This window comes from Anguilla anguilla, chromosome 13 (genome assembly GCF_013347855.1).
Source record: "Anguilla anguilla isolate fAngAng1 chromosome 13, fAngAng1.pri, whole genome shotgun sequence".
In the NCBI taxonomy this organism is placed as follows: Eukaryota; Metazoa; Chordata; class Actinopteri; order Anguilliformes; family Anguillidae; genus Anguilla; species Anguilla anguilla.
The window spans coordinates 4,512,850-4,538,660 of NC_049213.1; the positions used below are offsets into that span (position 1 = coordinate 4,512,850).

Consider the following 25,811-nt stretch of genomic DNA (forward strand, 5'->3'; position numbering starts at 1 on the left):
TTTACTGACTACTTTTTCACCCATATACATAGATGAAATACATCTGTCATTAACAGTACAAGGGAAACTAATGAGATTAATACTAATAATTAGCTTCTGCTCTGTTGAAATGTCCTTACCATTCTCTCTCACTCACCCCCCACCCATCTCTCCCTCCCTACTGCTCTCTTTCTCCCCTCCTCTCTCTTTCTCTCTATCTCTCAGGCCTTGTTTGTCTTCATGGCTCTGTCCTTCTCCCGTGACGAGGTGCTCTGGATGCTGCGACACTATGAAAATGTGCCAAAGACCAAGACCCCAGAGGACTACGTGGACTCGTGAGTTACACACGGTCATGTGTACATGTTCCCCTTTACATTTACATCTCAAATGGTCACTTCCAGTATGTGGTGCTGGGCTGTGCTGACTCAGTATGTGGTGCTGGGCTGTGCTAACTCAGTATGTGGTGTTGGGTTGTGTGTATGTGGTGCTGGGTTGTGCTGTAAGTGGAGTTGGGCTGTGCTGACTTGGTATGTGGTGTTGGGTTGTGTGTATGTGGTGCTGGGTTGTGCTGTAAGTGGAGTTGGGCTGTGCTGACTCGGTATGTGGTGTTGGGTTGTGTGTATGTGGTGCTGGGTTGTGCTGTAAGTGGAGTTGGGCTGTGCTGACTCAGTATGTGGTGTTGGGTTGTGTGTATGTGGTGCTGGGTTGTGCTGTAAGTGGAGTTGGGCTGTGCTGACTCAGTATGTGGTGTTGGGTTGTGTGTATGTGGTGCTGGGTTGTGCTGTAAGTGGAGTTGGGCTGTGCTGACTCAGTATGTGGTGTTGGGTTGTGTGTATGTGGTGCTGGGTTGTGCTGTAAGTGGAGTTGGGCTGTGCTGACTCAGTATGTGGTGTTGGGTTGTGTGTATGTGGTGCTGGGCTGTGCTGTAAGTGGAGTTGGGCTGTGCTGACTCAGTATGTGGTGCTGGGTTGTGCTGTAAGTGGAGTTGGGCTGTGCTGACTCAGTATGTGGTGCTGGGCTGTGCTGACTTCATATGTGGTGTTGGGTTGTGCTGACTCTGTATGTGGTGTTGGGTTGTGCTGACTTCATATGTGGTGTTGGGTTGTGCTGACTCTGTATGTGGAGTTGGGCTGTGCTGACTCAGTATGTGGTGTTGGGTTGTGTGTATGTGGTGCTGGGCTGTGCTGTAAGTGGAGTTGGGCTGTGCTGACTCAGTATGTGGTGCTGGGTTGTGCTGTAAGTGGAGTTGGGCTGTGCTGACTCAGTATGTGGTGCTGGGCTGTGCTGACTTCATATGTGGTGCTGGGCTGTGCTGACTTCATATGTGGTGTTGGGTTGTGCTGACTCTGTATGTGGTGTTGGGTTGTGCTGACTTCATATGTGGTGTTGGGTTGTGCTGACTCTGTATGTGGAGTTGGGCTGTGCTGACTCAGTATGTGGTGTTGGGTTGTGCTGTATGTGGTGTTGGGTTGTGCTGACTCTGTATGTGGTGTTGGGTTGTGCTGCTGCAGGCAGATTGCAGAGCTGCTATTCTACATGGAGAAGCTGAAGGACCTGATTTCGAAGCACAGCCGAGTGGTACAGCGCTACCATCTGCAGTACCTGGCGCAGTTTGATGCTCTGGCACTCAACGACACAATACAGGTACTGCCCCCTACCCCTCTATCACTGAACCACTCAATACAGGTACTGCCCCTCTATCACTGAATCACTCAATACAGGTACTGCCCCTCTACCACTCAACGACACAATACAGGTACTGCCCCCTACCCCTCTATCACTGAACCACTCAATACAGGTACTGCTCCCAGTCCCTCTATCACTGAACCACTCAATACAGGTACTGCCCCTCTACCACTGAACCACTCAATACAGGTACTGCCCCTCTATCACCAAACCACTCAATACAGGTACTGCCCCCCTGCCCCTCTACCACTGAACCACTCAATACAGGTACTGCCCCTCTATCACCAAACCACTCAATACAGGTACTGCCCCCCTGCCCCTCTACCACTGAACCACTCAATACAGGTACTGCCCCTCTATCACCAAACCACTCAATACAGGTACTGCCCCCCTGCCCCTCTACCACTGAACCACTCAATACAGGTACTGCCCCCCTGCCCCTCTATCACCAAACCACTCATTACAGGTACTGCCCCCCCTTGCCCCTCTATCACTGAACCACTCAATACAGGTAGTGCCCCCCTCCCCCTCTATCACCAAACCACTCAATACAGGTACTGCCCTCCTTGCCCCTCTATCACTGAACCACTCAATAGAGGTAGTGCCACCCTCCCCCTCTATCACTGAACCACTCAATACAGGTACTGCCCCCCTGCCCCTCTACCACTGAACCACTCAATCCAGGTACTGCCCCCAGGCCCTCTATCACTGAACCACTCAATACAGGTACTGCCCCTCTATCACTGAACCACTCAATACTGGTACTGCCCCCCTTGCCCCTCTATCACTGAACCACTCAATACAGGTAATGCCCCCCTTGCCCCTCTACCACCGAACCACTCAATACAGGTACTGCCCCCTTTGCCCCTCTATCACTGAACCACTCAATACAGGTAGTGCCCCCCTCCCCCTCTATCACCAAGCCACTCAATACAGGTACTGCCCCTCTACCACTGAACCACTCAATACAGGTACTGCCCCCCTGCCCCTCTATCACTGAACCACTCAATACAGGTACTGTCCCTCTATCACTGAACCACTCAATACAGGTACTGCCCCTCTACCACTGAACCACTCAATACAGGTACTGCCCCTCTATCACTGAACCACTCAATACAGGTACTGCCCCTCTACCACTGAACCACTCAATACAGGTACTGCCCCCCTGCCCCTCTACCACTGAACCACTCAATACAGGTACTGCCCCCCTGCCCCTCTATCACCAAGCCACTCAATACAGGTATTGCCCCTCTACCACTGAACCACTCAATACAGGTACTGCCCCCCTGCCCCTCTATCACTGAACCACTCAATACAGGTACTGCCCCTCTATCACTGAACCACTCAATACAGGTACTGCCCCTCTACCACTGAACCACTCAATACAGTTACTGCCCCTCTATCACTGAACCACTCAATACAGGTACTGCCCCTCTACCACTGAACCACTCAATACAGTTACTGCCCCTCTATCACTGAACCACTCAATACAGGTACTGCCCCTCTACCACTGAACCACTCAATACAGGTAGTGCCCCCCTGCCCCTCTACCACTGAACCACTCAATACAGGTAGTGCCCCCCTGCCCCTCTATCACTGAACCACAAAAGACAGCCCATTCAATGAACGCTCTGTATCTGTTTTTTTCACCTGAAGACAAAGTGCCTTGGCCTTTTTCTTTGGTGTCACACTTCTTATGGTTTTTTGTGTTTCTGAGGCGTTTTTTCCCTGAAGGATTTTGTGTAATGCAGCCCACCAGTACTCTACTCCAGGCAACTTTGATCACTGAGGAGGAAAATCATTTTACTATTTTATTATTGCAGCTATTATTCAAAAGTATCACGTCCGCAGTGTCAGAACCCCAACCCCGCAACCACTGATGCAATAATACGTAATAGCTGTGAATATTTTAAAAAGGAACCGACTTGACTTGTGCACAGAAGACCATAGGTATGGTGCCGAATACAAATACCATATTCGTATTTGTATTCCCCTTTTTTAAAAGCAGTATTCAGAGAGCACTACTGGCTGCTGGTAAAGAGTAGCCCCAATGGGGCGAATGTCTTGTTGCCTGCTAAATGCTGTGTTGTTTGTAGAACATGAACGTGTGCCCAGAGGAGGAGTCCATACTGATGACATCATTTGTCTCCTCCCTGTCTGCACTGACAGTAAAACAAGGTGAGGGGAGACTGTCTCCACCTGTGATTGGCGCCTGTACAAGAAATGCCTCTACCTCTAACATACCTGTGTGTGTGTGTCTGTATGCTTGCATGTGTGTGTGTCTCTACAGTGGAAGCCGGAGAGGAGTTTGACTTCAGGGCTCTCAGACTGGACTGGCTACGACTGCAGGTAGCGTCTGTGTGCGCGCACACCACGCCTCACCCTCACTCTCACTGCTAAAGCGCTGTGTAAAAATGCATAAGCAGAGCAAGTCTCTCTGGATAAGAGCGTCTGCTGGGTGCCTGTAAGAGTCTTGGGAATTGTAGTTCCTCAGTTGGTGTACTGCAGAGTTGCTGCATTTGGAGGAGAGGTAGGAAGTAGAGTGGTCATGTGGGAATTGGAGTTTCTGGATAAAAAAAAGACATATCAAAGTGTCCCTGAGCAAGACACCAAACCCTAATTGCATAGCTGCCTTTGCTGTTGGTGTGCGAGTGTGTGTGAATGAGAGATATTAATGTAAAGCATTTTGTGGCGCATAGTTTTTGGAGAAAGAGTTATATAAACGCAGTCATTGCAAAGCTGCGTCTAAGCAGACTCTACACTCCCATGCTCCTTTGCTGCAGGCTTACACAAGTGTCTTCAAGGCCCCTCTGCCACTCAAAGACTACCCAGACCTGGCCAAGATCATGAACATGACCGAGTTTCACACCAAGATGATGGACAGCATGGGCGAGCTTCTCCAGGAAACGTCCGACCTCTCCACGCTGTGGTCAGTGTGTGTGAGCTGCCAGGGGCGGGGTTTGGGCTAATCTCACTGGGTTTACTGTGGCCAAGAGGCACAGGCACCTCACCCTAAATTCTCAGCTGGATTCCACGATGAGTCATGACTGAAATGACTATCCGCTGGTTTCACTCTGATGTCACTTCCTGTATTTGCCGGCATGGTGAGGTCTTATAGTGAACTCCTGCGATATGCAGTCGAACCCAGGGGCTCCCAAACAGCACACACCAGTCGGATTAAACACTGACCCAGTCACATGGTTTGTACTGGCTACTGTCAATGTGGAAATAGCACATCTCCAAAAAAAAAAAGAAAGATTAAATTCCAAATTTGTGTGTGCTACGTTTTAAATGGAGTGGGTTCACAGAAACTGCATGCTCTCAGTGGGTCACGGGGGTTTGGTCATTTTGGGAATACCTGATCTAACCTACCATTAGAGGCGGAGTTAGGGCGGAGTTTGGAACCTATGAATGTACCGCAGAGTAACACACCCTCACTGAGAGGTCCAGCTTTTGACTGATGAGCCTGTTCCACCCTCCTCCCCCTCTCCGTCCCCCTCCCCCTCCTCCTCTTCCTCCTTCTCCCACCCCCCCCGTGCAGTTTCTACCCCCGCTCCTTTGAGAAGATGTTCTCCCTCAGCAGTGAAGATGCGATCATGCAGCGCTACCTTATCGCCTTCCCCCTGGTCTGCACGCACTTCTCTCACAGTGCTCACCCCATGTGCCCAGAAGAGGTCAGTAGTGAGCAGCACACACTTCTCTCACAGTGCTCACCCCATGTGCCCAGAAGAGGTCAGTAGTGAGCAGCACGCACTTCTCTCACAGTGCTCACCCCATGTGCCCAGAAGAGGTCAGTAGTGAGCAGCACACACTTCTCTCACAGTGCTCACCCCATGTGCCCAGAAGAGGTCAGTAGTGAGCAGCACACACTTCTCTCACAGTGCTCACCCCATGTGCCCAGAAGAGGTCAGTAGTGAGCAGCACGCACTTCTCTCACAGTGCTCACCCCATGTGCCCAGAAGAGGTCAGTAGTGAGCAGCACACACTTCTCTCACAGTGCTCACCCCATGTGCCCAGAAGAGGTCAGTAGTGAGCAGCACACACTTCTCTCACAGTGCTCACCCCATGTGCCCAGAAGAGGTCAGTAGTGAGCAGCACACACTTCTCTCACAGTGCTCACCCCATGTGCCCAGAAGAGGTCAGTAGTGAGCAGCACACACTTCTCCCACTGACATGTTGGTCACCAGTCAGCACCCTGAGCCGACCAGAGGAGGATGGGTTTCCCCCTTGAGCCTGGTTCCTCCCAAGGTTTCTTCCCATCTGCCACAGGGAGTTTTTCCTTGCCACTGCTGCCTTAGGCTTGCTCCTGTGTAGGTTTAGGCCAGGGTTGTCTGTAAAGCATATTGTGACAACTGCTGTGAAATACACTATACAAAAAAATTTTGATTGATTGAATTTGACTGTGCTCACCCCATGTGCCCAGAAGAGGTCAGTAGTGAGCAGCACACAGCCTCTGTCTGGCCCTCAGACTCAGCGCAGAGTACCACACACAGCTCATGCATGCGCAGTCAACCAGGGCTGTGTTCATAGCGAAGCACAGAGCACCAGCAGATCCAGGATCAGTGCAGACTTTTAGCTTATGGTGGCTAATGTTAGCCTGTGGACAGGGGACAGCTGATCTCAGATCAGTGCTCCTCCTTTCAGGCATTTTATGAATGCAGTTCCAAGACCCGGGTCAAAGACTTATTTGAAATGCTTTAAGCCATGGACATTCAAATCTGGACCTCAAATCCAAATTTGTCCCTGGTTTTCTTTTCCCCCCAGCTAGTTAACTGAACAATTAGTGCTACCGATTGGCCAGACCGCATTCACACCTGACTCCCTGATAAAGGGAGGGTGGAAAACCAGCAGCGCTCAGACCTCGAGGGCCGTGATTTGAGTAACAGGACTTTAAGCCTTGAGGCCACCAGTGAAATATTTGCAAAGCACACACACAAAAAATAACTATTTTGAAATTGACAACAAATACCTTTCCTTTAGTTGTACATTTTGGCTAGTAACACAGTTGTGTGAGTATGTGTATTAGAGTATCTCTTACAGTATCTGTAATGCTGTAGTAAGGACATAAGGGAGATTTAGAGTATCTGTAATGTTGTAGTAAGCACATAAGGGAGATTTAGAGTATCTGTAATGTTGTAGTAAGCACATAAGGGAGATTTAGAGTATCTGTAATGTTGTAGTAAGCACATAAGGCAGATTTAGAGTATCTGTAATGTTGTACTAAGCACATAAGGCAGATTTAGAGTATCCGTAATGCTGTAGTAAGCACATAAGGCAGATTTAGAGTATCTGTAATGTTGTAGTAAGCACATAAGGGAGATTTAGAGTATCTGTAATGTTGTAGTAAGCACATAAGGGAGATTTAGAGTATCTGTAATGTTGTAGTAAGCACATAAGGCAGATTTAGAGTATCTGTAATGTTGTACTAAGCACATAAGGCAGATTTAGAGTATCCGTAATGCTGTAGTAAGCACATATGGCAGATTTGCATGACTGAATTTTAAGTGGCAGCAGCTGGCTTTCGAGGCAGGACTGATGTTATCCTAAAACGTGCTGAACTTCGCCCTCGCTGGGAAGCACTGTGTTCAGCTCTTCAAGCTGGCTAAAATTAACTCATCAGCCAGTGAGCCAGTTTACAGGATAAACTTTGTTCAGTTTGAAAGAGCAAGTTTTAGAATGACTGCTCACAGCTGCTGTAGCCTCCAAGATTCAACTTTTTAGTCGATAAATTACAGATGAAGCGGATCTGCTCAACCAACTCATAACCGGTTGTCATGGAAACAGTCATTTAGCCTTCCTGTCATACTGTGGGTCAATTGCACCTATTTCAGTTTTTAATGAACCTGAAATATTGGAAAACTTCTCTTGAAGTGAAATAGTACTCCTTCCTCTCCTTCGGGGGATGACCTTATATGGAGTGTTCTCAGCCACAGCTGGACTGTAGAGAGTGTCTGTGTGCTCTGTGTATACAGAGACGGTGTTGTGGGTCAGTCTGGGTCAAGAGTGCTTTATTCTCACCTTTATGAAACACAAAAAAATACGTTTCATAACTGAAAATGGCTGCTTCACGCCGGTCTAACAGTTTTATCAAAATCCGACTATTTCTTTGAAAGGAAATGTGTTCAATGAACTGTTATTAAATATATTTTTGTCCTTTTTGAATGGCTTTTTCAAACACCTTTTTTAGTATTATTTGACTGTGTTGAACAGATTTACACTGATGGGTCAATGTGACCTGTAACACAATGGATGTAACTATTTTTTGTATGTACCAGGGGTAATTTAATAACTGTCATTTTTATGTGGCCTATTTAGTCTTCACACAGTAACACTTAAAGTAGGGATCATCAGCTCTGGCCCTCAAATCCAAATCCAGCCCTGGTTTTCTTTTCTCCCGGGTAATTAGTGCTACTGATTGTCTTCACACCTGACTCCCGGGCAAAGGGAGGGTGGAAAACCAGCAGTTCTCGGCCCTCGAGGACAGGGAGTTGCTGATCCCTGACTTAAAGTTTTCTTTTCAGTCTGCTCTCCTGCTGTGCAATTTTGGTTTGGCGTTGGTCTCGTTTTCACTTTCTCCTGACGCCTTCCTCTGATTGGCTGCGGATCTAGGTGCCAGCCAATGAGCAGAGGAGCCTGCGGCTGTGCGTGGGGTTCCTGGAGGAGATCGCCCGGCAGACCTGCAATGTTGTCTTGGAGATTTGTGCTGAACAGTGCAACCTGAACGACCAGGTGTGGCCGCAATGCAACTTCACAGTTAAATCAGTCTGCAGAAGGACTGCCCAACCCTGTCCCAGGAGTTCTACCATCCCATAGGGTTTCACTCCAACCCTAACAAAGCACACCTCACTCAACAGCTAGAGTAGGGCTCCCCAACCCTGTTCCTGGAGATCTACCGTCCTGTAGGTTTACACTCCAACCCTAACAAAGCACACCTCACTCAACAGCTAGAGCAGGGCTGCCCAACCCTGTCCCAGGAGTTCTACCATCCCGTAGGGTTTTACTCCAACCCTAACAAAGCACACCTCACTCAACAGCTAGAGCAGGGCTACCCAAACCTGATTCTGGAGATCTACCATCCTATAGGTTTACACTCTAATCATAAGAAAGCACACTTCACTCAACAGCTAGAGTAGGGCTGCCAAAACCTGCTCCTGGAGATCTACCGTCCTGTAGGTTTTCACTCCAATCTGGCACACCTGATTCTACTAATTTGCAGCACAATGAGATGTGTGTGTCCGTGTGTGTCTGTGTGTGCGTGTGTGTGTGTGTCCTCTGCCTCTGGTTATACATTTGTAATGTGAAAATTCCTGATTGAGGGAAAATCCTGAGAACTTCATCCCTGGTCTCTAATTTAAATACGCTCCCTGTCACCTTATCACTGAGGTGTGAGAAAGACACACGGTGCAAAAACGTGCTGATCAGCTATAAGAAGCTACAACACAAACCAGCAGCAGCAGGAGCTCCATTCATTAGCATGCTCTAACACAGGAAGCTGTGTCAGATGAAACGGAGAATCCTCTCTCTAAATATACTGTGTAGGGGCCTAACTGTACTGTTTAGGGGCCCTAACTGTACTGTTTAGGGGCATAACTGTACTGTGTAGGGGGCCAAACGGTACTGTGTAGAGGCCCTAACTGTACTGTTTAGGGGCCCTAACTGTACTGTGTAGGGGGCCTAACTGTACTGTGTAAAGGCCCTAACTGTACTGTTTAGGGGCCCTAACTGTACTGTGTAGAAGCCCTAACTGTACTGTTTAGGGGCCCTAACTGTACTGTGTAGGGGCCTAACTGCTCTGGGTAGGGCCCTAGCAGTACTGGGTAGGGGCCTAACTGCTCTGTGTAGGGCCCTAGCAGTACTGGGTAGGGGCCTAACTGCTCTGTGTAGGGCCCTAGCAGTACTGGGTAGGGGCCTAACTGCTCTGTATAGGGGGCCTAACTGCTTTCTGCACCTCTGAGCAGCTGCTGCCCAAGCACTGTGCGCAGACGATCAGCACCGCCAGAAACAAGAAGCTGAAGAAGGCGGAGCCCAAGAAGGGGGCGGTCCAGAAGGAGAAGCCGGGCGCCGAGAGCCAAAGGAAGGACCGAGCCATCGTCACCACGTGCGTGTGACCCCCCCCCCCAGCCAGAGCAGAAACACAGCTCATACACACACCCCAGAGCAGAAACACCGCTCATACACCCTCCTCCCCCAGAGCAGAAACACAGCTCATACACCCCCCCAGAGCAGAAACACAGCTCATACAGACACAACCCCCAGAGCAGAAACACAGCTCATACACCCCCCCAGAGCAGAAACACAGCTTATACCCCCCCAGAGCAGAAACACAGCTCATACAGACACCTCCCCCAGAGCAGAAACACAGCTCATACAGACACCTCCCCCAGAGCAGAAACACAGCTCATACACCCCCCCAGAGCAGAAACACAGCTCATACACACCCCCCCAGAGCAGAAACACAGCTCATACAGACACCTCCCCCAGAGCAGAAACACAGCTCATACACACACCCCAGAGCAGAAACACAGCTCATACAGACTCCTCCCCCAGAGCAGAAACACAGCTCATACACCCCCCAGAGCAGAAACACAGCTCATACAGACTCCTGCCCCAGAGCAGAAACACAGCTCACACAGACTCCTCCCCCAGAGCAGAAACACAGCTCATACACCCCCCAGAGCAGAAACACAGCTCATACAGACACAACCCCCAGAGCAGAAACACAGCTCATACACCCCCCAGAGCAGAAACACAGCTTATACCCCCCCAGAGCAGAAACACAGCTCATACAGACACCTCCCCCAGAGCAGAAACACAGCTCATACAGACACCTCCCCCAGAGCAGAAACACAGCTCATACACCCCCCCAGAGCAGAAACACAGCTCATACACACCCCCCCAGAGCAGAAACACAGCTCATACAGACACCTCCCCCAGAGCAGAAACACAGCTCATACACCCCCCCAGAGCAGAAACACAGCTCATACACCCCCCAGAGCAGAAACACAGCTCATACAGACTCCTGCCCCAGAGCAGAAACACAGCTCACACAGACTCCTCCCCCAGAGCAGAAACACAGCTCATACACACCCCCAGAGTAGAAACACAGCTCATACACCCCCCCAGAGCAGAGACACAGCTCATACACACCTCCCCCATAGCAGAAACACAGCTCATACACCCCCCAGAGCAGAAACACAGCTCATACAGACACCTCCCCCAGAGCAGAAACACAGCTCATACACCCCCCAGAGCAGAAACACAGCTCATACAGACACCTCCCCCAGAGCAGAAACACAGCTCATACACCCCCCAGAGCAGAAACACAGCTCATACACCCCCCAGAGCAGAAACACAGCTCATACAGACTCCTCCCCCAGAGCAGAAACACAGCTCATACACACCCCAGAGCAGAAACACAGCTTATGCACCCCCCAGAGCAGTAACACAGCTCATACACCCCCCAGGGCAGAAACACAGCTCATACACCCCCCCCCCCCCGCATAGCAGAAACACACTCTCTCTCTCTCCTTCTTCATTTTCACCTCAATTTTGAATTAATGGCAAGACAAAGCAAAGCAGTGTTGCCAAAGCAGTCACACACACGTACAGGATTAAATATTAAATACATAGCCATACTGTATTATGTAACATGGAAACTTGCACAGGTAAAAATGAGAGTAATACTGTAATGTTATTGATAATAACTGATAGGCCGCTGTTACACAGTCTGTCTCCCCCCTCTGTCCCCCAGAATGGACAAGCTGCACCTGTCCCTGACGGACCTGTGCATCTCGCTCAGCCACCGCTCACAGATCAGCGTGTGGGCGCACACCATCGTCCCCGCGGAGTTCCTCCTCGGGCAGCTGGAGACTCGCCTCACGAAGTAGGCCCCGTCGCCTTCGCCGTCCCGTACAAGACATGCCTATCCCTATCCGCACCCCCCAGCCCCCCCCAGCACCCCCCCCCCCTGCACTCACCCCAGCCTGCCCCACTCCACACTCCAGTCTTACTGAAACTATGTGCCAGGTGCCCCTCTGCACACCCAAACTGGGCAGATTCATTTGTTTTGGTGCAACACAGGACGGGTCAGTCTAGGAGGAAAGCAGCCATGTCATGCGAAGGGGAAAATGGCCAAGCCGTCAAAAAAACTGGCGCCCGGCCTTCGCCATTTTGAGAAAGGTTTTTCACTTATTTGTTCAAAGAATTTCTGAAGAAGACCGCACCAAACTGTACATGATTCAAAAATGGATTTGTGATTGACAGATGGAAATGATGATGGAATGTTCAGAACGCGTAGGGCTGCTCTCAGCCTCTCACTGGACGAGCTATCAGGGTTAACATCGCATGTGGAGTCACAGCTCAAGGAGATGGACTGCCAGCTTCTCATCACAAATAGAAGGATTTTCCCATCAAGACAACTATGCAGAAAGCCAATGTAGTCATCATTGTCTCATGCCAAATCCCTCATCAATAACCATTAGCCTTTAGCTTCCAGGTCTCAGTGCAATAGAGTACTGTCATTCCCCCTGTCCAATGCTAATTTACTTCAGTCCCGGGATTTAAATCTGACAACATAATGCAAAAAATGTACTTCAGTTGTGCTCCCTTGCACAGGATGAACACACACCGTTGTGTGTTTTCAGCGTTAACACACACAGTGCTGTGTTTTTAACCGCTGGTGATTAGTGGTGGTCTGTGCTGTGACATGTGAAGGTAAGGTTTGTGGGACAGCAGTCTCCGTGGACTGCCACTGTGGGTCATGAGAAGGGTCACAGGGTAGACATGGAAAAATAGCTGGTTGTGTACTACAGTTCCATTAATATTTGCGTCAGTCAAACTAATACACACTCCACTAGTGACCTGCACTGCTCTGTTTATGCGTGTGTCCTTATTTGGACTTACGTATTTGAATATACTCTGGATATAAAAACTTGTATTTCATAATGAATGTGTGTTAGGCTACATTTTAAACAGAGGTGGCTCACGTTACATGTACTTTCTTCATAATGAAGGTTATGGACTTTGTGTGGGTTTGAGCCACAGGATTAGGGGGTATTTTTTTATATTCCTGGATCAATGAAAACTACTTGGGTCCCTGTAACCTCGATAATGACGTATGATCGCCCATAGCCTGATTGACAAGATAAGTGGTTCTCACTCCTGATCCTGGTTGCTCACAGCATCTCCTGGTTGTTGTTTTCATCTTGAAATCAGTAGTAAGTTCCCACAAAAAACCTAGTGAGTTGATTTTAGCACTGATCTCCACTGCTGCTCCAGATCGGCTGATAGCTGATCTCACGCTGGTCTGGATCGGCTGTTAGCTGATGTCACGCTTTTCTGGATCAGCTGTCAGCTGATCTCATGCTTTTCTGGATCAGCTGATAGCTGATCTCACGCTTTTCTGGATCGGCTGTTAGCTGATCTCACGCTTTTCTGGATCGGCTGTTAGCGGATGTAACGCTGGTCTGGATCAGCTGACGGCTTATCTCACGCTGCTCCACAGGATCATCGTGCAGATGGCCAGCTATAACCAGGCCACCCAGGAGATCGCCCGGCCCTCGGACCTGCTGGCTGGCATCAGGGCATACACCGCCAGCCTGCACACCCTGTGCCGCTACGTCAACATGGACATCACCCGCCTGACGAAGAGCGTCCTGTTACAGCAGACCCAGCCACTGGACAGCCAGGGAGAGCAGACCATCACCACACTCTACACCAACTGGTAAGTACACACACTCTACACCACCATCACCACACTCTACACCAACTGGTAAATACACACACTCTACACCACCATCACCACACTCTACACCAACTGGTATATATACACACACTCTACACCACCATCACCACACTCTACACCCACTGGTATATATACACACTCTACATCACCATCACCACAGTCTACACCAACTGGTAAATACACACACTCTACACCACCATCACCACACTCTACACCAACTGGTAAATACACACACTCTATACCACCATCACCACACTCTACACCAGCATCACCGCACTCTACACCAACTGATAAATATACACACTCTACACCACCATCACCACACTCTACACCAACTAGTAAATATACACCATCATCACCACACTCTACACCAACTGATAAATATGCACAGTCTACACCATCATCACCACACTCTACACCAACTGGCATATACACACACTCTACACCACCATCACCACACTCTACACCAACTGGTAAATACACACACTCTACACCACCATCACCGCACTCTACACCACCATCACCACACTATACACCAACTGGTATATACACACACTCTACACAACCATCAGCACACTCTACACCAACTGATAAATACACACACTCTACACCACCATCACCACACTCTACACCAACTGGTATATACACACACTCTGCTCAACCATCAGCACACTCTACACCAACTGGTAAATACACACACACTACACCACCATGTCCACACTCTACACCAACTGGTATATACACACACTCTACAACCCATCACCACACTCTACACCAACTGGTATACAGTATATACACACTCTATACCACTCTACTTTCTGTTACCTGCACTGAAATCTAAACATTGGTTGGAATGTCAATGAAGAACTGAACTAGGAATGATGAGATATCCCATACCTCCATAGGTACCTGGAAGGCCTCCTCCGGCAGGCCAGCAGTGGCGTGATCATCCACTGTCCCACAATGCACTGCTTCGTCAACCAGCCCAATGAGAATGATCAAAGCTTCAGGGCAGAAGAGTACTCTGACGTCCTTGGTAAGACCCGTTGTGATTGACTGTCCCTCCAACACCCCGCCCTGCCCCCCCCCCCCCCACCACCCGCCCCCAAGTCCTTATGGATCTGTATCTACTCTCTCAGTGCTTATTTTACTGTTGAGGTATTGCTTTGCACCCTGCTCATGTTGCTAGCTGCGCTGGCAGCTAACCTCAGCTACCAGGCTCATACCTCACCGTTATGATTCCGCTCAAAGCACTGCAGCTCAGAACCGTAGAGCCGCCCACTTTCCAGGGATGCAGCCAATCAGCACAGCGAAGGCAGGCCCAAGGTTCTGTGATGGCGGTGCAGTATAATCGTTATGGAACTGTGGTTGGAGCTCTGAGGTCGCAGGTTTAATACCCAGGTCGTATTGGTGCAGGTGAAGGCATTATGCGAACCCCCCCCCAGTCTCATTCTCTACTAAAAGGCAGGTGCAGACCTGGCACAGTCTTCTGATTGAGCTGTGTACCCCTGCACAAGAAGACTCCTTTCCTTCTGATTTCTACACCTTACAATAACACCAGCAGTGTGTTAGGATTCCCCTGTGGAGACAAGTTAAAGAACCCTTTTCGAGAGCGTATGGTGTACCTGCACCCCACAGAGAGGTCATTTGGCAGAGGGCAGATCGGCTCCCGGAGAGTAGACCCTTCAGCAGCGGGACCACACCCATCCCCAAATGACAGCTGTTCCGTTCCACCCGACGCTGTGGCCGCTCGAATGCACGAACGCCAGCGGGCATTTCCCCTGACTCGAATAAACAGCCTGTAATCACAGCCCCTTCACCGATCCTCCAGATGCTCAATTTGGCACTCTCCGCCTGAGGGGACGTCCGGCACACCGCGCCCCCTCCTCCCGCAGGGAGCGGAGAGATCTGACAGCTCTGTTGTGATGTGTGGGGCTGTGTCTCTGTGTCTCTGCGGGGCTGTCTGTGTTTCTGTGTCTCTGCGGGGCTGTCTGTGTCTCTGTGTCTCTGTGGGGTTGTCTGTGTTTCTGTGTCTCTGCAGGGCTGCCTGTGTTTCTGTGTCTCTGTGAGTCATATTATCTGACATATGACTCATATTGTCTGACATATGGCTCTATTTGTCCATCTCTCCCACCCTTCTAGAGCTGCAAGCTCTGGCCGAGCTGATTGGTCCATACGGGTTGAAGTTCCTCAGTGAGAATCTGATGTGGCACATCACCTCACAAGTCACTGAGCTGAAGGTAGGAGTCCACCGCCAAGTCTGTTTCCATCAGGTTACTGACACCTTCCAAAGAAATACCTATTTTCACAACTTATTATTTTTGTTCACACGATCGTACGTTTTGGTTAGTAATGCATATCACTGATAATTCTTAGAGATCTTCACAAGCGTTGTAAAATATTATTGGCTACGTGAAGTGATAGTGTTTCAAATATATAATCTGGCCCAGGACGGATGTACACAATGTCGGATTAATATTGAGATTACTAGAGGCTCGAAAATAATATGGTTTCTGCTGTTTCAGAAACTTGTGTTTGAGAACATGGACATTCTGGTGCAGATGAGGTCTAACTTCGATAAGCCGGAAGTGATGGTCAATCTTCAAAAGAGACTTAATGGTGAGGGGAAATACGTGTGGAACACAAACACATTCTCAAGAGTGATTCATCATTTCCTTGTTTGTGTAAAAGTGCCCGCATGTCCTATTTGCTACTGATATACATAATTAAAGAGTGATTCATCATGTCCTACTTAGTGTCAAATAGCATACCTGCTCTATTACTTCCTCATTTACATATTTAGAGTGATTCCTCATTGGCTAGTCAGTGAAAAAGTACATCTCTGTCGTCCTGTTCCCCTCCTGACTGCTCATTGGCTAGTTAGTGAAAAGTCACGTCTGTCCTATTCCCTCCTGACTCCTCATTGGCTAGTTAGTGAAAAGGCACATGTCTGTCCTATTCCCTCCTGACTCATCAATAGCTACTTAATGAAAAGGTACATCTCTGCCCTGCTCTCTCCTGACTCCTCATTGGCTAGTTAGGTTAAAGTCACATCTCTGTCCTATTCCCTCCTGACTCCTCATTGGCTAGTTAGTGAAAAGGCACATCTCTGTCCTATTCCCTCCTGAGTCCTCATTGGCTAGTTAGTGAAAAGTCACGTCAGTCCTATTCCCTCCTGAGTCCTCATTGGCTAGTTAGTGAAAAGGCACATCTCTGTCCTGTTCTCTCCTGACTCCTCATTGGCTAGTTAGTGAAAAGGCACATCTCTGTCCTGTTCTCTCCTGACTCCTCATTGGCTAGTTAGTGAAAAGGCACATCTCTGTCCTGTTCTCTCCTGACTCCTCATTGGCTAGTTAGTGAAAAGGCACATCTCTGTCCTGTTCTCTCCTGATTCCTCATTGGCTAGTTAGTGAAAAGTCACGTCAGTCCTATTCCCTCCTGACTCCTCATCGGCTAGTTAGTGAAAAGGCACATCTCTGTCCTGTTTTCTCCTGACTCCTCATTGGCCAGTTGGTGAGAGACTGTGCAATTTCTTCCATTTCAGGATCTGAAAGTGTCCTGAAGAGGATGACTATCATTGGCGTGATCCTGTCCTTCAGAGCCATGGCACAGGACATGCTGGGAGACGTACGCATTACCCGTCTACACTGAGATCACTTCAACTCTGAGCTTTAATCAACACACATATCATTTTATTTTGTTTAGAGAAAGTTAAACCAAGGCTGCTGGTTGGATGTCCAGTTTAGGCTCTGTTCCACTGCGTGGATGGGCCCCATGGTCTGGTATCTGTTAAGGCACTGTTCCAGTTTGTGGATGGGCCCCATGGCCTGGTATCTGTTAAGGCACTGTTCCGGTGTGTGGATGGGCCCCATGGTCTGGTATCTGTTAAGGTTCTGTTCCAGTGTGTGGATGGGCCCCATGGTCTGGTATCTGTTAAGGCACTGTTCCAGTGTGTGGATGGGCCCCATGGTCTGGTATCTGTTAAGGCTCTGTTCCAGTGTGTGGATGGGCCCCATGGTCTGGTATCTGTTAAGGCACTGTTCCAGTGTGTGGATGGGTCCCATGGTCTGGTATCTGTTAAGGCCCTGTTCTAGTGTGTGGATGGGTCCCATGGTCTGGTATCTGTTTAGGCTCTGTTCCAGTGTGTGGATGGGCCCCATGGTCTGGTATCTGTTAAGGCACTGTTCCAGTGTGTGGATGGGTTCCATGGTCTGGTATCTGTTAAGACCCTGTTCCAGTGTGTGGATGGGTCCCATGGTCTGGTATCTGTTAAGGCTGTGTTCCAGTGTATGGATGGGCCCCATGATCTGGTATCTGTTAAGTCTCTGTTCCAGTGTATGGATTGATCCCATGCTCAAACTGGTGGGCAGTCCCTACAGGGTGGCACAGATGGACCCTGGATGGCTGTATCTCATTGCTCATCAGTGACCCCTACTGACCGTGAAGTGAACTATTCTGAGGCAGCAACTGCACCTCAGCTGGTGTATTGCAGAGAGAAAATAAGCACCCAATATGGTGGAGGAGGTTGTCACAGGGAGACTGGCTAAAGAGTACACCTGGATATCCAAACTTTGGGTTGTCACAAGGAGGCTGGCTAAAGAGTACACCTGGATATCCAAACATTGAGAGTGAGAACGAAAAAACTATTTAAAGCCCTTTGCACTAAATATCACTTTGAAAACGTTACCCCCAAAGTTCTCTTAAGAGTCTGATAGCATCCCCTTGAAGCTGGGGGCTGTTTGTCCAGTAAATGGTCACTTGTGCAACACGGTCAGCTCTTGTTTTGCATTTGTTGCCATTTTCAATCAGAACTACAACAGTAGGTGTGTTAATACGAACCAGAGCCCTCCTGGTTATGTCCCTGTAGCATTAGGCTCTGAGAGAGTAAACGTCTGCTTTCTCTCCAGGTTATGCACAAGCACTGCCCTTATCTCTTGGGTCCCATTGAAAGCCTGCAGGATCTTGTGTCTCCAGAAACGGACATCAAGGTAAGCCATAATCTTTCTTTTTCTACCGAGACGTACTGACACAATGTTTTAGAAGCAATAATTCATTTTCTCTGCTGTTGGAAACTGATTCTATGTTTTGCATCAATTTTTATAAAGTTAAATCCCAGCCATTAGTCTACTGCTGTGATTTGTGTGCTCTGAACATATTAAGTCTGTTTTAGATTTTTAATCCAATTGATGTACATTACATTACATTATAGGCATTTAGCAGACGCTCTTATCCAGAGCGACTTACACAACTTTTTACATAGCATTTACATTGCATCCATTTATACAACTGGATATATAATGAAGCAATGCAGGTTAAGTACCTTGCTCAAGAGTACAACGGCAGTGTCTAACCTGGGATTCAAACCCATGACCTTTAGGTTACAAGACCAGCTCCTTACCCATTATACTACACTGTCGCCCTGCGTATACTTATATTTAACCTTTAAATTCCAGTGTAAAACCTGGAATACACTGAATCAGAAAACCTTATTAGACAAATGAAAGGTAGTTACGTTAGACCGTAAAACTGCAGACACACGTGTTGAAGATGAAACCCTGCGTACACACTGCCTCCAGATGAGAGAGACAGAGAATGCTGATGCTTCCTGTTTGTGGCATACTTTTGATAAAGTCACCACTTCTGCACTCACCGCAGCTCACAGAATGAGACAGAGAGGGAAAGGGAAATAAAAATGCATCTGACGAGGCAGACCGCTTTACGCGCTGATGGCGTCAGCAGGAGACTGGGTCTGTTGTGATCTTATCTGCAGCTTGGCAGCTAAAACCACACCATGCTCTGAGCTAGCAGCCCGAGGCTCGTCTCGGGGTCGCTGGTTAAAGTGTCCGGGCCCCTACAGGTCACTCTGAGCATGAGTAGTTTGGCAGGGTGCGCTTTGTTTCGCAGTTGATGGTTAAAGTGTCCCGCCACCTACAGGTCACTATCAGCGTCTTTGAGCTGGCCACCGCCGCCGGACTGTCCTGCGATATTGACCCGGTGCTCGTCACCGCCCTGGCCAGCATGAACACAGGTACGGCCCTCAAATACACGCACAGCCAGACAGAAACAACTAAGAACCTGCAGGAGGGTGCCCACAGATACATATTGGCCAGGACGTCCCATAAGACTAAGAACCTGCAGGAGGGTGCCCACAAACACACGTTGGCCAGGACGTCCCATAAGACTAAGAACCTGCAGGAGGGTTCCCACAGTCACACAATGGTTAGGAAGTCCCGTAAGACTAAGAACCTGCAGGAGGGTGCCCACAGTCACACTTCGGCCAGGACGCCCGTAAGATTAAGAACTTGCAGGAGGGTGCCCACAGACACACAATGGCCAGGACGTCTCACATTTCAACCAATTTTGTCCCTACAGCCTGCAAATATGACCCGCCATCAATAAATCAGTTTTGACAGTTTTGAAAAAAAGAAAATGGCTATAAATCAGCATTACACTTATTGTTTATAAATGGGCCTCTGTGCCTTCCTGGTGAAGCTGTGTGTTTTATTTCTGAGTAACACTGATGTTCTCCAATACTGTTCATCGCTCTGGATAAGAGTGTCTGACAAGTGTTTTAATGCAGTGTAATGAAATATAATGCAATTTACTTCACCAAGCAAAGTCACACAGAGGCCCTGACACTGGTGATAAATTACTGCTTCATTAGAGTTTGACTTAAAAACATGACATTACAGGCATGTAGCAGATGCTGTTCCCCAGAGCGACTTACACAATTTTTAAATACAAAGTATCCATTTATATGGCTGGATATGTACTGAAGTAATTCCGGTTAAGTACCTTGTTCAATGGTACAACTGCAGTGGCCTACCTGAGCCTGCAATCTTCAGGTTACAAGCCCAGTTTCCTGCTCATTATGCAACAGTGCCAGCCTCAGACTGAAGCCTGCAGTTAATCTGGTGCACACTACTGCCGCAAACAACTTGTTTTACAATTGACCTGAATAGCTCTTTTCAGGCAGTCCTTTGGTGTTAGGTTATTAGATCATGAATGTAGTTGAATGAGACTGACTCCACCCTGCTCCCGCCCCACCCTGTTCCTGTTGCACATTGCTCCTCCCTACTCCTGCTCCACCCTGCTCCTGTTCAACTCTGCACCCTGCTCCACTCTGCTCCTTTTCTACCTCACTCCTGTTCCACCCTGCTCCTGCACCACTCTGCTCCTGCTCTACCCTGGTCCTGCTCCAACCTACTCCCGCTCCACCCTGCTTCTGCTCTAACCTGGACCTGTTCCACCCTGCTCCTGCTCCGCCCTGCACCTGTTCCACCCTGCTCCTGCTCAAACCTGTTCCTGCTCCAACCTGCTCCCACTTCACTCTGTGCCTGCTCCACCCTGCTGCTTTTCCAACCTGCTCATGCTCAAACCTGTTCCTGTTCCACCCTGCTCATGCTCAAACCTGTTCCTGTTCCACCCTGCTCCTGGTCCTCCTGCAGACAGCTCCTCTGTAGATGAGGAGTACAAGCTGACCTGTCTGCTCCTGGTGTACATTGCCGTTTCCCTGCCTGTCCTGTCCCTGGATTCCAACTCTTACTACAGCCGTGAGAACGGAGGTAAGGCCTGCCCCCCCCACCCCCCACCCCACCCTCACACCAACACCCCTGTCTGCTCTTCAGTGTCTTCTAACCGCATACACGTCTGACTCAACACCAACACAACCACCCCTCAGGCCTTATAATCTCACACACAGCAGACTGAACACCAACACCTCTGTCTGCTGTTCAGAGCTCAATGGCTTCAGTCCCACAACCCCACACAGGACACTTTTATATCATAATAAAAATGTTTTTGCTTTAAAAATAAATACATTTAAAAAAAAAAAAACTTTACTGTACAGACATCTCACGCTGACGTACATTCATAAAGTTAGTGTTGGCTAACAGCCTGTTGACCTTGGCTATTTGGCTCAGAGCCTGAATTAAAAAAAGTCTAGATCAACAAATACCCAGAAAACCAGAGTGGCATTTTCCACAGGCTGCTCACCTTCCCACAATGCATCTCTGCACATCTGCGGAAATGAGCGTGCCCTCATTCTCACACCGATCGAGCAGGTCCCAGTGAGCAGCGGCGTGTTTCCTCCCCAGCGTGGCTCCGCGCTCGGTGCATGCTGGGATCTTATTTACCTTCCTTCTCACCTCCCGCCTCCCCCAGGGCACCAGAACAACATCCACTGCCTGGCCACAGCCGTCAACCAGCTCACCGCCGCCATGCTGACCGTCCAGGGCAAGAACATCGAGCAGCACCTCAAAGAGTTCCTCTTGGTCCGTTTCATCCTTCGCACTTCTCAGGATTGCTTGTACTGTTCATTAAATTGTACTGTAACTGTTGCGAGGCTATTCAATATTGCTTCCCGGGCAAAGGTCACATTTTGTGTTAGGGCATTTATTTATTTACTTATTCATTTATTTACTTTGGCTGTGTCTCCAGATGAAAATGAAACCTGTACGGCACTTTTCATGTCACGTTGTACCAGCGACGCAGAGAATGAACGCAACGAAAAAGCAAACCCGCAGACTGAAACCACTTTTGCAGCAATGGTCTCAGTTACAGACAATCCTTTACGCTATCAGAATGATTAGGAGGATAATATAATCGCATACAAATTCTAAACATAAGTTAGGGGCTTTAAAGTCATTGGTGTCTGATATCCAAAACACCCTCATTTCTAGACAAATCAATGATTTTTATTAATTTCAGTTAAAGTAGTAACTGTTATTAGTAACCACAGTTACTATAACAGTGATGTTATGGAAACCTACCTGTGGTGCAGTTTCTCGCTCCACCTCCTATTTTTTTACGAAATAATTTTTCTATACTCATGTCTGTCAAAAGTTCACATTCACGTTTTCATTAGCTAACTCTGGCTAACTCAACCTAACATTAGCTGGGTGAACACTGATGCTTCCTAAATGCTAGTTAACATCAATCCAAATAATGTTGATAATTTTGCAGTGTTGCTTAGGGCAGAGGAGAAATATTTTTTTGGGCTGGGGAAATCTATTTGGGAAGTACTGGACACAGCAGGACTGAGAGTTGTAAGTGTCTAAAAAGCTTTAGCAATGCAACTGGTCCTCCATGCCTATCCAGAAAATAAAACAAAAAACTAGTATGAACTGTCTGATTAGCTGTGCAGCTAACTGAAAAACACTGTCCAAATGAAGCCTGTGGCATATTTTGAGTCACATGATTGCAAATTAAATCTTTCTATGAACTTAAACTGAAAAACCATCCATTTCGCCAGAGGGGATACTGTCTGACAGAACACAGTTAGCTAACATTAGAAGCACTGGGCAGCAAATGTTCCAGCCAACTTGTTCCAGCCAAATTTGGTAGGCACTTTAACATCTGTCAATTCCTTTTGAACTTTTAGATAATAAACCAAAAATGAGGGCCTATCAGCCAACTCTCTAGAACAAAATATAACCACAGTATTATATTACCAAATTCTGGGGTCTTGTCTGTGTCAGCTGATAATGACTGTGCAATGCTAATGGTAACGTGTTTTCTTTTTTCCTGGCTTGGCCTCTAGGTGGCGTCCTCCACACTGCTGCAGCTGGGCCAGAACGTGGCGGCAGTGGAGAGTAAAAACAGGGATTCCATCTACCTTCTGCTCCACATGGTGAAAATTTCCCCTACTCTCCATCTCAGCACAATTTCAGATAACTAACAGCATCTACACACCCATTTTTAAGAAACAGGACCAGGGAGTGTGTTCCAATTATGGGGGAATCCCACTCCTCAGCCACCCTGAGAAAGTCTATGCTAAGATGCTGAAAAGGAGACTATGACTGATAGTCGAACCCAAGATTCAGGAGGGTTTAGTCCAGGCCGTGGAACAATAGAGCAGCTTTTTACCCTCTCACAGATATTTGAGGGGTCATGGGAGTTAGCTTATCCAGTCTACATGTGTTTCGTGGATTTGGAGAAGGTATATGGCCGTGCGCCCCGGGGTATCGTGTGGGAGGTGCTGCGGGAGCACGGGGTGCTGGGGTCCCTGTTGCGTGCCACGCGGTCCCTGTATACTCGGAGCGAGAGCTGTGTTCGCATTCTCAGCATTACGTCAAGCTCGCTCAAAGTGGGTGTCGGACTCCGCCAAGGGTCTCCCCCCCTGTTTGCAGTATTCTTGGAGAAGAATTTAAAGGCACAGTCCAGGTATGGAGTGTTTCCAGTTTGGGGACGTAGGAGCGGCATCTCTGCTGTCGCCGTCCTCCTAGCCTCATCGTACCGTGAACTCTGATGTGCACTCGAACGGTTTGCAGCTGAGTGTGACGCGGTTGGAAAGAGGATCAGCACCTCCGAACTAAAGAAGGCTATAGCCTTCTCCTAGAAAAAGACGGCTTGTCTTCTTCACATGAGGGGGGGAGCAACTGCCCCAGATGGAGGAGTTCAAGTATCTTGGGGTTGTATTCACGAGTGAAGGAAAAAGGGATTTGGAGATTGATCATCGTCTAAGTATAGCAGCAACGCAGTAACGCAGGCATTGTGTCAGACGGTGGTGGTGAAGAAGGAGCTGAGCCGAAAGGCAAAGCCCTCGATTTACCAGTCAATCTTCGTCCCTGCCTTCGCCTATACTCAAGGGTAGTGACTGGAAGAGTGAGATCGCGGATACAAGCGACTAAAATGTGATCTCTCTGTAGGCTGGCAGGGCTTACTCTTCTTGATAGGGTAAGTATTTCAGCTGTCTGGGAGAACCTAAAAGTAAATTGAAAGCATTGAAAGAAGTCAGTTGAGGTGGTTCGGGCATCTGATAAGGATGCCTCCTGGGTGCCTCCCTCTGGAAGTGTTTTGAGCATGGCCACCGGGGAGGAGACCCAGGGGCAGACCTAGGACACGCTGTAGGGATTATATCCACCGACTGGCCTGGAATCGCCTTGGGACCTTCCAAAATGAGTTGGTGCAGGTTGCCGGGGAGAGGGACGTCTGGGATGCAATGGTTGCACTGTTGCCAAAGTGACCCTGATCTGGATCACGTGGTTGAAAAATGGATGGATGAATAATGAAAAAAGATATCAAACACCCATAGCACCCATCTGAAAAAGTAATAGCAGTTATTGCAAAAGTAGTTACTCAATCAACTAGTTAACTAAATTTAATTGATAATTAGGTTCAGCTGATTGAACACATTTAGGCTTGATTGCAGACAGCCATTTGAGACCTCACTTAAATTAAACCTTACCATCAGTGAAGTAGTCACCACAATGTTTCTACAAGAACACTCAGCCATGATAAAAGGAAATTCCAGAAGAGAATTATGCCCCTCCCCTCTCAAGTATGCCCCTCCCATACGGTCAGAAAAAAAGTTGTTGAAATATATCAGTCTAGAAGGTGGGTGCAAAGAGTTGCAAGGAGTGGCCGGCCGGCAAAATTTCTCCAAGGGTGCAGTGATAACACATCCTGGAAGTCAAAGATCCCAGAAGAACATCCGAAGAATGTGGTCATGTGATGGCGTGGGGATGCTTTGCTACCTCAGGACCTGGATGACTTGCCATTTTTGATGAAACCATGAATTCTGCTCTGTACCAGAAAATTCTTAAGGAGAATGTCTGGTCATCAGTCCGTAAGCTGAAGCATGATTGGGTTATGCAGCAAGACAATGATCCAAAACACAAAAGTAGTCCACATTTGAATGGCTGAAAAGAAACAAAATCAACGTTTTTGAGTGGTTTAGAACCCAACAGTGATGCTGTGGCAGGACCTGAAACGAGCAGTTCATGCTCAAAGGTCTACCAATTTGTCTGAATTAAAGAAGTTCTACAAATAAGAGTGGGAAAAAATTCCTCCAAAGAGATATCAAATTACAAGCTTTTGGTTGCAGTTATTGCTGCTAAAGGTGATGAAACCAGTTATTAATTGTAAGGGGGCAATTGCTTTTACAAATGGGTGATATGGGTGTTTGATGATGTTTTTCATTAAATAAATGAAATACTAATTTTAAAAATGTGTTTTGTGTTTACTCAGGTTCGCTTAGTCTAATATTACATTTTGTTGAAAGATCTGAAACCATTCAGCTTGAAAAATATGCAATAATAGAAGAAATGAGGAAGGAGGCAAATATTTTTCCACAGTACTCTAATACATCGTACAGTAGATATACGTGCACTATACGTGTACTATAGAGTGCCAACTACCTGATAAACTTACCCTCCCTGCACTCTGGGTGATTCTTTAAAGGATAAAGCCGTAATTTCTTTATGTTTGACATAACCTAAGAATGAACTACACTGACTATGTTTTTTGGGATCAAAGTTGGCTTTCTGGAAATATAAATAAGTCTTTCTGAACTGTATTTAATAATTTTACCACATCATTTGAATGAATGGCTTCCTGTTTGCGTGCTAAGTGAGTTAGGAGAATGTCAGACAGTACTGAGAATTGGAAGAAGCATTGAAGT

At 48.0% G+C, this 25,811-nt stretch overlaps 1 protein-coding gene across 1 annotated transcript in view; it reads left to right on the forward strand.

The window, feature by feature from the left end:
- The window catches only part of nckap1l (NCK associated protein 1 like), a 42,041-nt gene that overhangs the window by 14,130 nt on the left and 2,100 nt on the right, over positions 1-25,811 (forward strand). Inside the window, exons 12-30 of the mRNA XM_035388716.1 lie at positions 205-314; positions 1,491-1,623; positions 3,762-3,843; positions 3,956-4,014; positions 4,449-4,594; positions 5,207-5,339; positions 8,275-8,394; positions 9,624-9,763; positions 11,417-11,548; positions 13,169-13,387; positions 14,314-14,444; positions 15,551-15,648; positions 15,934-16,027; positions 16,953-17,035; positions 18,316-18,396; positions 19,343-19,436; positions 20,857-20,973; positions 21,572-21,681; positions 22,950-23,039. Coding sequence (XP_035244607.1) covers positions 205-314; positions 1,491-1,623; positions 3,762-3,843; positions 3,956-4,014; positions 4,449-4,594; positions 5,207-5,339; positions 8,275-8,394; positions 9,624-9,763; positions 11,417-11,548; positions 13,169-13,387; positions 14,314-14,444; positions 15,551-15,648; positions 15,934-16,027; positions 16,953-17,035; positions 18,316-18,396; positions 19,343-19,436; positions 20,857-20,973; positions 21,572-21,681; positions 22,950-23,039 — 2,172 coding nt within the window. The remainder of the gene's footprint in view (positions 1-204; positions 315-1,490; positions 1,624-3,761; positions 3,844-3,955; positions 4,015-4,448; positions 4,595-5,206; positions 5,340-8,274; positions 8,395-9,623; positions 9,764-11,416; positions 11,549-13,168; positions 13,388-14,313; positions 14,445-15,550; positions 15,649-15,933; positions 16,028-16,952; positions 17,036-18,315; positions 18,397-19,342; positions 19,437-20,856; positions 20,974-21,571; positions 21,682-22,949; positions 23,040-25,811) is intronic.